This window comes from Drosophila miranda, chromosome 2, assembly GCF_003369915.1.
Source record: "Drosophila miranda strain MSH22 chromosome 2, D.miranda_PacBio2.1, whole genome shotgun sequence".
Lineage (NCBI taxonomy): Eukaryota > Metazoa > Arthropoda > Insecta > Diptera > Drosophilidae > Drosophila > Drosophila miranda.
Window position 1 is genome coordinate 5,136,978 of NC_046675.1, and position 11,348 is coordinate 5,148,325.

At 44.6% G+C, this 11,348-nt stretch overlaps 2 protein-coding genes across 7 annotated transcripts; one reads left to right on the top strand and one right to left on the bottom strand.

Moving 5' to 3' along the window:
- Positions 1 to 107: 107 nt before the first annotated feature.
- Positions 108 to 11,297, bottom strand: LOC108154870 (chymotrypsin-2-like). 6 transcript variants are annotated; one of them, XM_033388539.1, is made up of 11 exons: positions 11,206 to 11,297; positions 10,922 to 11,113; positions 10,727 to 10,797; positions 10,389 to 10,663; positions 10,091 to 10,340; positions 9,851 to 10,019; positions 9,615 to 9,777; positions 3,801 to 3,804; positions 2,626 to 2,890; positions 2,536 to 2,565; positions 108 to 242 (listed from the first exon to the last, which is right to left on the bottom strand). In XM_033388539.1, the coding sequence occupies exons 5-11, from the start codon at positions 10,170 to 10,172 to the stop codon at positions 170 to 172; spliced, it is 786 nt and encodes a 261-aa protein (XP_033244430.1). In that variant the 5' UTR covers positions 10,173 to 10,340; positions 10,389 to 10,663; positions 10,727 to 10,797; positions 10,922 to 11,113; positions 11,206 to 11,297; the 3' UTR covers positions 108 to 169. The 6 variants fall into 6 exon arrangements, 5 of the variants coding, with proteins under 5 accessions (XP_033244430.1, XP_033244431.1, XP_033244434.1 ...); XM_033388540.1 differs by lacking the exon at positions 2,536 to 2,565; XR_004471814.1 differs by lacking the exons at positions 108 to 242; positions 2,536 to 2,565; positions 2,626 to 2,890; positions 3,801 to 3,804; positions 9,615 to 9,777 and having other exon boundaries at positions 9,927 to 10,019; positions 10,107 to 10,340.
- On the top strand, positions 411 to 2,564 carry LOC117186993 (rac GTPase-activating protein 1-like). The gene has a single exon (XM_033388530.1). The coding sequence runs from the start codon at positions 452 to 454 to the stop codon at positions 2,324 to 2,326; it is 1,875 nt and encodes a 624-aa protein (XP_033244421.1). The 5' UTR covers positions 411 to 451; the 3' UTR covers positions 2,327 to 2,564.
- Positions 11,298 to 11,348: the final 51 nt, after the last annotated feature.

Genomic DNA, 11,348 nt, shown 5'->3' on the forward strand with positions numbered 1-11,348 from the left:
TACAAACAGATCTATAAAAGCATTGATTGCCCCGTCTAAAACCAGGTATGACCAGCGAATAGCCTTTACCTTTTGGTTTTCCCTTCCCAGAAGTAATTTTATCAAAATTTCTATCAATAAATATGTATATTTCACATTTCTAACACGATTTTATGTATTTGTCTTTATTCTAGTTAACCCGATTCTTGCATCCCGTGGGAGTCCTACGGATGCAATCCGGATAGTAAACCGTGTTGGCATACCTGGAAAAGAAAAATTTGAGAGTACAAAAACATTCGAAAACAACGGCACTTGGAAAAAATTATAGCGTCCCTTGCAGCGTGCCTGGCACTTATTGTAAAAAAAAATACAGATACGAATACAAATTTGTATGAAAATTGTATAAATCAGTGCGTGTGCTACTCACTCAGTACAGAGATTTCTATCTACGGTTAAAAGGAATACACTGAAAATGACGTTTTCGACCTTGGCTGCGTTTGATGATCTGCGGCGTTGCATGGAAGTGCTGACCGACGGGACCGCTGAGGAGGAGTTTCTACGGTTCCTGCGTATGTTCGAGCAGTACCATGAAAAGTGCGCAGGGTATGCGGCGGAAACCGCGAGGATACAAAATGAGCTGAATAAGTCGCTTACCAAGATGGGTGATCTGGTAGGCAAGCTGTTTTACGCCCGACGCATCATCGATATGGAGATCAAGGCTCGCCGCCAGGCCGAGCATGAAAGAGACTCCATGGAAAGCAAGATAATGGCTGTGGCAGATCTGTTGCGGCACGAGCGCAATCTAAACAACGAGACGCGCGATAAGCTGGCCTTTCTTACCACATTGCCGTCATCCCGGAAGCGCAAGTCCCTGAACGCTGTCAGGGAGGACAAATCCTATGGAGATATCAACTCCACAGGCTCGATGCTGTCGGACATGTCCATCGCACATTCGGAAGACGACATCCTAGACGTGCGCAGGTCCAAGTCCTGGCGCGAGCATCGACCTTCGTTACCCAAGAACCCGATCCCCAGTGTGGGCAACAGGAGATCGCGGATAAGTACCGGATTGAATGGCAGCATGTCGACGCACAAGCCAACCACGAGTAAGATGCGGCGCTCGGGTGCTGGCATTGGCGTAGAAGAGCATACAGTGAATGTGGGTCAGGGCGCTGAGCGCTTTTGTGCTACCACCAAGGTCACCATACCCCAGGATGGGCAGGGAGTGATCCGTGCAGAGTCAACCATTGAGTCGTTGCCAGTGAATGGAGCCCCTGAGAGGATTGCCGATGGCTTGGTATCGACGCCTCGACGCTCCGCCTTTAAAGAGGCCACAGCTCCACCACTAAATCCGCTGAATGCCATGGCTCCGCATGTGCTAGCCGAATCGGGGACACCCGGTCAGCACCGTCCATTGATGAGGAATCACACCTTCAGCCAGAAGACGTTCTTGCGCGGTGACAATTGTGTGCAGTGCCCGAAGCGCATTCGGTTCGGCGCTGTTGGCTTGCGTTGTCGGGACTGCCCAGTGCGCTGTCATATTGATTGCCGGTATCTGCTCACAGTCAGCTGTGTGCCCCAATCGGGAACACCAACGTCAAAGACAATGACCGGCTACCTCAGTGACTTTGCCCCGTCGATTGCGCCCATGATTCCAGCACCGATTGTGCACTGTGTGAATGAGATTGAGGCGCGCGGCCTCACCGAAGTGGGCCTTTATCGCGTGTCCTCGTCGGAGCGGGAGTACAAAGCCCTCAAAGAGCAGTTCTTGCGAGGCAAATCCACCCCACATTTAGGCAACACGGATATCTATGTGCTTTGCTGTTGTGTGAAGGATTTCCTGAGGTCTCTCGTCGAGCCACTCATCCCCACCGGCCAGTGGAAAGATTTTGCCAACGCTGTGCAAAATCCAGACACTTCAATGTCCCAAGAGATGCTGTACAAGTCTGTAAAGCAGATGCCGCAAGCCAATCGGGATACGCTGGCCTTCCTCATTCTGCATTTTCAGCGCATTGCTCAATGCCCTGTGGTACTGATGCCGATCGACAAAATCTCTGTTATCTTTGGACCCATCATTGTGGGGTATTCATCGGCGGATCCCGATCAACATGCCATCTACACAGAGGGCTTTACGCAAAAGGATGTGATGAAAGCATTGCTCGAGCTACCAGTGACATTTTGGGAGCAGTATGTTGTCATAGACTCACCCCGTGCGCCAGCAACCGTTGTCAAGCGAGTGCCCAGCAGCAACAAGGACTTGTTATCAATATATGCAACTCCCTTCAAGGGGACCATAAAGAAGCTCAAGTTCTACGGAACGCCGCCCGTATCTGCCCACAAGAAATGAACATGGGTCTTTCCCCGCCGAAAGTCCTTGACACGTTACATAAGTTTACTACAAGTATATCAGTTTTTGTTTCCGGCCAGCCATACGAGAGGAGCTCTAGCTATATGTGCACTCCACTACTAACACTGTCTAGAGAAGTTTTTCTTTATAATTAACCATTTCAATTATAAAATTGAAGACTTTATTAACACTAACATAAGTATACTTACTCGCAATGAGCAATAAAGTATAATACGCATCTAAAAAAAAAATCAAAATCTTTGGAGTTGGTAAAAAGAATGGAAAATTGAGCCACTTACATGTCGGGCAGACCAACACCGCAGGGTCGTCCCCAGTTTACCAGACCCACCAGCTTGCCCTCCCACATGATTGGACTGCCGGAGTCGCCGGAGCAGGCCCACTCTCCTGCGCTTGTTAGGGTGCAGATGTGTCCGATGTCGATGCCCTCGTGATAGTCCCAGGCCTTGCGGCACTCCTCGTGATCGATGATCGTCAGGTTGAGGGTCTGCAGGCGCTCCACTGTCGTCAAACTGTTCTCCGGAGCTCCCCAACCAGTCAGGGTTACTGTGGGGGTGGGGAAGAGAACACACACAGCGAGAAAGTTCAGCCACGCAATGATTCTTAGTCTCTTTTTGTTTATTAATTAAATAATTAAAAACCCCAGTTCAAAAATTCACTTCTGTACCAAACTAAAGGATTTCACATTTCGGTGGAATTTAATATCCTTTTTAAAACATAATTTATTTGATTCACTGTTGGGAAACTGGGGAAGAAGATCACACGCAGGACATAGGGACACACACACACACGCAACATTTTACAGGCAGTGAAGAGGGGGACACACGATACACACACCTGTTGATGGCAAACGTCGTAGTTGTTGTTGTTGCTCTGTGCTGACGTTGGCTGTTGGGCGTAAAAATTTAAATTGCTAAAATTTGGCACAAATTGCGATGCGTTCTGCTCTGTATGGTTGTTGCTGCCGTTGCCGTTGACACACGCGTTTGTCTGGAAATTTGGCGGGTTTTTTCTATTGTTGAGATGATGGCTATTGTTGCTGTGGCTGAGGAATATGGTCGCCTGTGTAGCCGCCGTCTGACCACCGTTTGTATAATTCGCGTGAACGGATATTGGGACTGGGACGGGACCGTCGTCAGCGTCGTTACTGTTGCGCGTCGAAAATGCTTTTGACGCGACGATCGCCGACGGAGTTTCTCGCGCACCGGCATTTTCGCGTCTCTCTATCTCTCCGTTGTACATTGTGTAGCCGGTTTTGTTGTTGTTGCTGCTGCTGCTTCTGCTCTCCTCTTTGCTCTCCACTTCGTATCTTTCGTATTTTGTTTTCGTTTTGCTTTTAGGTGAAAATTCACGAGCTGGCAGCGCTCTTTCTTTTAACGTAAGAACGATAGATACCAGGGCCGTAGAGCATCGATGAATTATATATAATTATGAATTATACATATATACGGTTTACCGTTCTGTGGAGTGGAGAAAGTTCGTACATAAACAGGTTTTTTTTCACAACAAAAAATTCAAGCTCAGTGTGAGAGCGTAAGGTATTTGCTTATCGCGGTATTTTCAGTATTTTGTAGTATTTTTATTAATTATTAAGAAGTATATTTCTGCTGTCTTAAGTTTAAGCTGTGAGCCGCAAAGTATGCATTGTTTAAGCCTTTGAATGAGCCAATGAATTTCCGTTATTAATTATGACTCATTGAATTTTCAAAATTTTTAATAATGTTTGTAGTAATAAACGAGAAATTTTGTAATACCCGTATTAAGAGATTACTCAAACCAACAAAGGTTGTTTTTCTAAATTGCTGCAATGATTTATTTTACAATTTATGAAGTGCCCGACTTTTTGAATTCCCCGCCCCTTCTCTGCTTCTGTCAAACGGTTCTATCAATTGATTTCTGTCAAAATTTGAAGAAGCTTCGTCGTAGAGTTTGGGGTTTCCTCGAAATTTGAGGAGAAAATGGAAAAGTTAATTCCCATGTGCTCATTTTGATATTACCAGTAAGCAAGTAGTACCTACTTGGTACTAATAAATTTGTAAATACATTTTTAAGCCACAACGTATTCATTTTATAAACCTTTTATAGAGATTATCAATTTAATAAATTAAATGTTTTGTTTTTCTTTGTGAATAAAAATAGATCTTAGTCAAACATATCACTTCTTAAAACCGGTTTTCTTAGCTTCTCCTTCATTTGTAAATAAGCGTTCGTTCTATTAGTAATACTTGAACCAATCCCTCAAACGTCCTGTCATTGACCCTTATCAAAAAACACACAGACGCTTTGTATATCATAAGAAATATACTAAGTCCGATCAAAGAACATGATTCATAAAAACACACCCAAGTCCCAAGGAGGAACAAATAATTCTGGTAAATATTTGGCATATTTGCGGATTGCTTTTGGCAATGCCTTTTGGATTCCCATGGGGTTCCGCGCTCCCCCGGCAACGAGGCGATCCGCCTGATCAAATGCAAAAACGAAAGGCAGACACAAATGCACTGCGACGAGTGGAACGAAGACAAGTGAATGAGCGAAGCAAATGGGGCTGACAGCAAACGACCTTCTCAATATGGTTAGAAATTGTTAATTTTAGCCAAATGAGTCAAAAATCGAGTAGCACAACCGGCTCGCTGATCGATGGCAGATCTGTGCTTGGGGACTACGTAATCTGATTTTTTGGAAGCTCATCCTTCACGGCATTCCACAAGGGAGTGCGACTTTGGGGTCCCCCAAACACGGTCACCCATTCCCCTATTGTGTGTAGTGTGGGTATGCCCTAATATAGAAATATATATACGTTCAACTCGGACCGGACCAAATGCGGTAGCCGCTGCTGCGACTGCAACTGCGCCGACTATTGAACGTGTGGCGCCACTTGCATCGCTGGCTGGCTGGCTAGTTGTCGCGGGGCATGGCGTGAATCAGCACTCAATGAAATGCTAAATAAATTTTCACTTCCATTTTAATTAATTTGAATTTATTTGGGACTAAAATTACACACAACATTTACACACCGCAGGCACAGCTGAGCCAAAATTGGCTGCTGCGTCTCTACGCCACGACTAAAAATAAATTGACAAATATTTTGTGTTTTTATGAAAAGGTAATGAAAGCCACATGTCCTCCATTTTGGCTCATACGAATAGGTATACCCCCGAATGGAAATCTGTGTGGGGGAAATGCAGAAGAAATGGGGGAAGGGGGACCGAACCAAACTCACTTTTCGGGACGCCATGCTGACGGTTGATTGTTTGTTGAATGATTTCAAGTTGTAATACTTCGAAGAATGATGGCTAATACTGATGATCTCTTGATTGCCCACTAATTACACAATGCCTGGCAGGTCGAGCACGTTTTTCACAAACAAAACACACACCACACACACGCTCAGTGAGAGAGCAATTCTCTAATGAGTTTTTCTGAGTTTCGTAAACAAATTTCAGAATTTTCCTTTTCGAAAATAATTTGCCCGAGCTGCGCGCGTTTGGGTTGGCGTTCAGGTCGCCTCGGCTCCACTCGGTTGGATTCTGTTCTGTTCCGTTCTGTTTTGTTATCTTGGGCTGGGGCTGTGGCGTCGTCACCGAGACGTTGTAACGTGTACTGCTGGTCGCGACAAATTTTCAACTCGACTGAGTTGCTGCGCCTCCTTGCTCAAAGTTTTAATGCAGCCAAACGCGCGCAGCTTTTTTTGCTCAATTTCTTTATTATTATTCACTCAGAAGAATCATACAGCAGGGGCTATGAATATAGGTTCAGGGGATGAGGGTTAGGAATATGGAATAATATGATATATGAATATATTAACTTGTATTGTTGTATTTGTATTGTATGTGTCGTAAGGGCTACGAATATATGTACATACATAGGTACTAAGATGAAGGATCTTTCAAAAACTATTAAAGAAAATGTATCTCTGTATTTACTACCCTATTTGTTAGAAGGTACAATCCAACAGATCCTATACCTTTTTCCTTGAACTCTTTCTAAACTCAATATTAACCTTGGGTTTATCGCCCGAACCTATGCAAACGGCCGCGACTGTATAACATCTTCAATACATAATTTGTTCAATATTTGTTTCGCCTTATGCTTTGTGTTGTGTTTTTGGTATTGCATGTGACGTTGACTTTGACGTCGACTGCACTCTTGACTCTGTTTGGCAGGTTTTTGGCGACGCGTTGCCCCACGAATGTGATTTTCAGCGCGCAGCTGATTTTGTTGGTGTTCTATTCATAGAACCTGCTCGTCCGATTAGTCGTTGTCTTTTGTCTGTTGTTGGCCAAAACTGAAAGTGCCTCCTGACCCATGCTTCATTTGTTGCCACTTTTGTTGACGGTCGCGGCCGCCCCAAGTGCAATGCGCATTCCGTGTTCCCCCGCCAGCTGTCTCATCAACATAATTTGGCATATATGTATATACATGTGTAAGAAAATATGCAAAATAAACGAGCCGCATCAAAGTCCTAAATCAAATTAACAATTTGAACAAAATTTGACACCCCGAAATTCCTACACCCTTATCGCTCGACAACCAACAAAAGGGTCTTAGAAATCTGCTGTTTAGGAAATTGAGCTGCAGATAGAATTTTGGCTGGTGTATTTGAAAATCAATAATAGAAATACTATTAACTATTGCATTTATATATATAATACCATAATAATAATATATAAAGAAAAATAGAATACCCCTTGGCAGTGTATCACATCATGTTCTTGTGGCTAGTTCTGCCTTAGGAGATGACTAAGACGCTCCGGACCAATCAGCTGTCATAAATTCTTTGATTTTATTTGGCTTGGGTCGAAAGACTTTTGTTTCTAGATAAAAACGAGGGGAACGTTGTGATTTGCTGCGGACACCGCAACTCTACGGTTATACCCGATACTAAGTCAGTATGGCTCTCCTCCGGCAGACGCCGCTAATATTAAACGACACGACAAAGAGTGCGTGCGAGAGAGACAGAAAATCAGTCTGAGCGTGACGTCGGGCGCTGCGTAGCCACTGCAAATTGATTTGTTCCTATTGGCTATAAAAATGATCTGATCTGATCTGATCCAGATTCAGCAGTCTGATAGATATGGTCATTATCTATGATTCTGCGTTTTTAGTTTTCTCGTATCCTCAATATTGTGGATGCAACAGATTTTCGTCCTTGTGGGGGCGGAGGGGAGTGGGGCGAAATTCTGAGATATACGTTTTGTAGTGAGATCTAACAGAAGTGCGGATACCAAAGTTGGTTACTCTAGCCTTAATAGTCTCTGAGATTTGTGGATGCCCCAGATTTTCGTCCTTTGCGGGGGCGTAAGGGGGTGTGGCGAAATTTTGACACAAAACGGTCAAGGTCCGATATCACAGGAGTGTGGATACTCTAGCTCTTATAGGTTCTGAGATACTTGAACTCATATTTTGCAATTGGCAAAACCGACCATGAAACCTGTGTGTTAGAGAGAGACAGAGCGAGAAAGAATGAAATTTTTTTCTTGATTCAGCCTATAATAATTATACGATCTGGTTGAGATTTCGCACTCTAGAAGATATTGTCATCTTCTACGATCCTGCGTTTTTAGTTTTCTCGTACCGTCGAAATTGTATACGCCACAGGTTTTCGCCTTTTGTGTGGGCGGAAGGAGGCGGGGCGAAGTTTTGAAATAAACTTGTAACAGTGACACATTATAGAAGTCTGGATACAAAATGTCGTTGCTCTAGCTCTTATAGTCTCTGAGCACTAGGCGCTTATATGGACGAACTGACGGGCAGACGAACAGAGTATCTGGTATAAAAATCCAGAATTCTCGCTTTCCACAATTCACAAATTTTTCCTGCATTTGGTCTTAAAAAAAAGGCAAAAAATGCGCAATCGGCAACTCAGAACGTTCCCCCTAGTGTTTTTTCTTGATCTAGAGTGCCTGGGGACTAAATGTCAAAGTTAACAATATTTTGTGATCGGACTTTCGTCATTATTATCGTCAGACTTTTGTGTAAATGAGCATACAGTACGGGTCTAAGAAAAAAAGTATATCTTCGTCTTCGTCCAATATTTTACTCAAATCTGCGTAAGTGAGCGAAGCGAGTTCGCCGGCAATTGGAGTACGAGAAAAGTGATTGTGCAAGGGTAAGTGCAAAAAAAATTTAGATTTATATTAAAACGAGGGGGAACGTTGTGAGTTGCTGCGGACACCGCAACTCTACGGTTATACCCGATACTAAGTCAGTATGGCTCTCCTCCGGCAGACGCCGCTAATATTAAACGACACGACAAAGAGTGCGTGCGAGAGAGACAGAAAATCAGTCTGAGCGTGACGTCGGGCGCTGCGTAGCCACTGCAAATCGATTTGTTCCTATTGGCTATAAAAATGATCTGATCTGATCCAGATTCAGCAATCTGATAGATATGGTCATTATCTATGATTCTGCGTTTCTAGTTTTCTCGAATGTGCAATATTGTGGATGCAACAGATTTTCGTCTTTTGTGGGGGCGGAAGGGGGTGGGGCGAAATTCTGAGATATACGTCTTATAGTGAGATCTAACAGAACTGCGGATACCAAATTTGGTTACTCTAGCCTTAATAGTCTCTGAGATTTGTGGATGCCCCAGATTTCCGTCCTTTTCGGGGGCGGAAGGGGGTGTGGCGAAATTTGGACACGAAACGGTCAAGGTCCGATATCACAGGAGTGTGGATAACAAATTTGGTTGCTCTGGCTCTTATAGGTTCTGAGATACTTGAACTCATATTTTGCAATTGGCAAAACCGACCATGAAACCTGTGTGTTAGAGAGAGACAGAGCGAGAAAGAATGAAATTGTTTTCTTGATTCAGCCTATAATAATTATACGATCGGGTTGAGATTTCGCACTCTAGAAGATATTGTCATCTTCTACGATCCTGCGTTTTTAGACTGGACTGACTCCATCTGGAGACTGAACTTCACAACGGCGACGACATAGATGATGCAGTGGCTATCCTTGAAAAGAACATTTACATTGCAGCTGAATTGGCTTCGCAAACCTCAAGTAACCAGCACACAGTGTACGGACCGCAAAGCTTTCATCTTGACTCGCAAACGCTGAAAGCGATCAAGATCAAAAGAATTCTCTGCAAAATCAACCAAAAAGATAGGTGCTCCAACCCCCTCATTGCACGCACTATCAATCAGCTGACTAACAGAATACGTAAACGGATCAAGCTGCAAAAAGACAAACAAATGAACAGACTGCTACACGACATCGACCCAACTGATAGGTACAGCATGCAGAAACTGTGGCGGCTTACCAACGCAATCAAGAGACAGCCCATCCCAAATCTGCCAGTCAGAAGGCACGTTGCGGAAGGGCAGCAAGCTCCTGCTGATCCTTGGTGCAAAACTACGGAGGAAAAAGCTGAGGCCTTTGCGCAGCACCTGGAAGCACGTTTCACGCCAAAGATCACGGCAGACCTAGAAGACAGAGAAGAAATTAACGCATTATTACAAGATAACGGTCCAGATGAAGCTGCTCAAATAATCAGACCTGTGACCATCCAGGAACTCAAATCGGAAATTAAGAAGCTCAAGACGAAAAAGGCACCCGGTTTCGACAGTATCGACAATCGCGTCATTAAATCTCTTCCAACATCCGCCATCGAGTATCTGCTGTTGATATGCAACTCGGCTCTGCAGTTCGGCCTCTTCCCAAAGTCCTGGAAATGCGCAAAAATCTCTATGTTAAGGAAGCCAGGAAAGCCGAGTGATAGGCTTGAGTCCTACAGACCCATCAGCCTGCTTACAGGCTTCTCCAAAATCCTTGAACGCCTCATTCTCAAACGACTTTTTGAAGAAGAAAGCTTTGCCATGGCTATTCCAAACCATCAATTTGGCTTCAGAAGTCAGCACTCAGCGGAACAGCAAATCGGACGAGTCACACAATTCATCCTCAGATCCTACGAAGCGCAGCGGCATTGCAGTGCTGTGTACATGGATATCCAGGAGGCCTTTGATAGAGTCTGGCATCAGGGTCTTCTCTGCAAAGTTAAAACGGTAATACCTGACAATCTATACATTCTACTCACCAGCTATCTCTCAGACAGAAGCTTCAAAGTCGTCTGCTGCAACAACATCACCTCAAGCTTAAAGCACATAACCGCTGGAGTGCCGCAAGGAAGCGTACTTGGCCCAGTACTCTACAATCTTTACACTGCCGACATGCCGCAGCCACCAAGACACGCAAACTAAACCCAAATGCTAGCAACGTACGCTGATGACGCAGTATACCTCGTATCTGCCCCAAGTCCAAAACAAGCCAACGAAAATGTGAAGCGGCTCCTGGCTGATGCATTATCATGGTCTAAGAAATGGGGAATAACCATCAGTCTTGCAAAAACTGCTCATGTTCTACACACTCTCTCACCTGTGCAGCTACACACTCCAGCTCCAAGGTTAGCCGGGCAACACCTGGCCAAAAAACCCGTCATGCCATACCTAGAAATACAGATGGATACGAAGCTCAATTTCAATAAGCACGTAGCGGCTGTTGTCACTAAAACAAGGGCCCGGATCAAAAAGCTCGACTGGATCATCGGCAGAAACAGCAAACTCCCACTACCTCCAAAGGTCCTCCTCTATAAGCAGCTGATTGCCCCAATATGGCAGTATGCCATGCCAGTCTGGGGGCCACTGACTTCAAACATGCAAATGGCAAAGCTCCAGACGATCCAAAACAAAGCTCTCAGAGCAATGACAAATGCTCCCTGGTATGTGAGCAACAACGCACTGCATGCGGATCTCCAAGTAGCAACTGTGGAAGAAGTTTATAACAGACTCTGCAGGAACTACTACACTCGGTTAATACAGCACACAAATTTACTTGCCTGTGAGATCGCAACGCACCCATACATTCCAAGAAGGCTGGCCAGGCCAAGGTATGCCGCAATGATAGAAGAGCACAATCCAAACAGCAACAGAAGCCTGACAGCCATCCAAACAATATTGCTCCAAGTCAGACGCGAGAACTGGCTGCGCAATCCGTTTAC

What these genes read in the sequence shown, in the direction of transcription:
- LOC117186993 (XM_033388530.1), top strand. Translation starts at nt 452, where the DNA reads ATGACGTTTTCGACCTTGGCTGCGTTTGATGATCTGCGGCGTTGCATG.
- LOC108154870 (XM_033388539.1), bottom strand. Translation starts at nt 10,172, where the DNA reads ATGGCAAAGCTTTCTTCTTCAAAAAGTCGTTTGAGAATGAGGCGTTCA. An exon ending in GGTGTTGGTCTGCCCGACAT is followed by an intron (nt 2,566 to 2,625) that starts GTAAGTGGCTCA and finishes TTTTTTTTTTAG; the next exon opens with ATGCGTATTATACTTTATTG. An exon ending in TACTTTATTGCTCATTGCGA is followed by an intron (nt 243 to 2,535) that starts GTAAGTATACTT and finishes TTTCTTTTCCAG; the next exon opens with GTATGCCAACACGGTTTACT.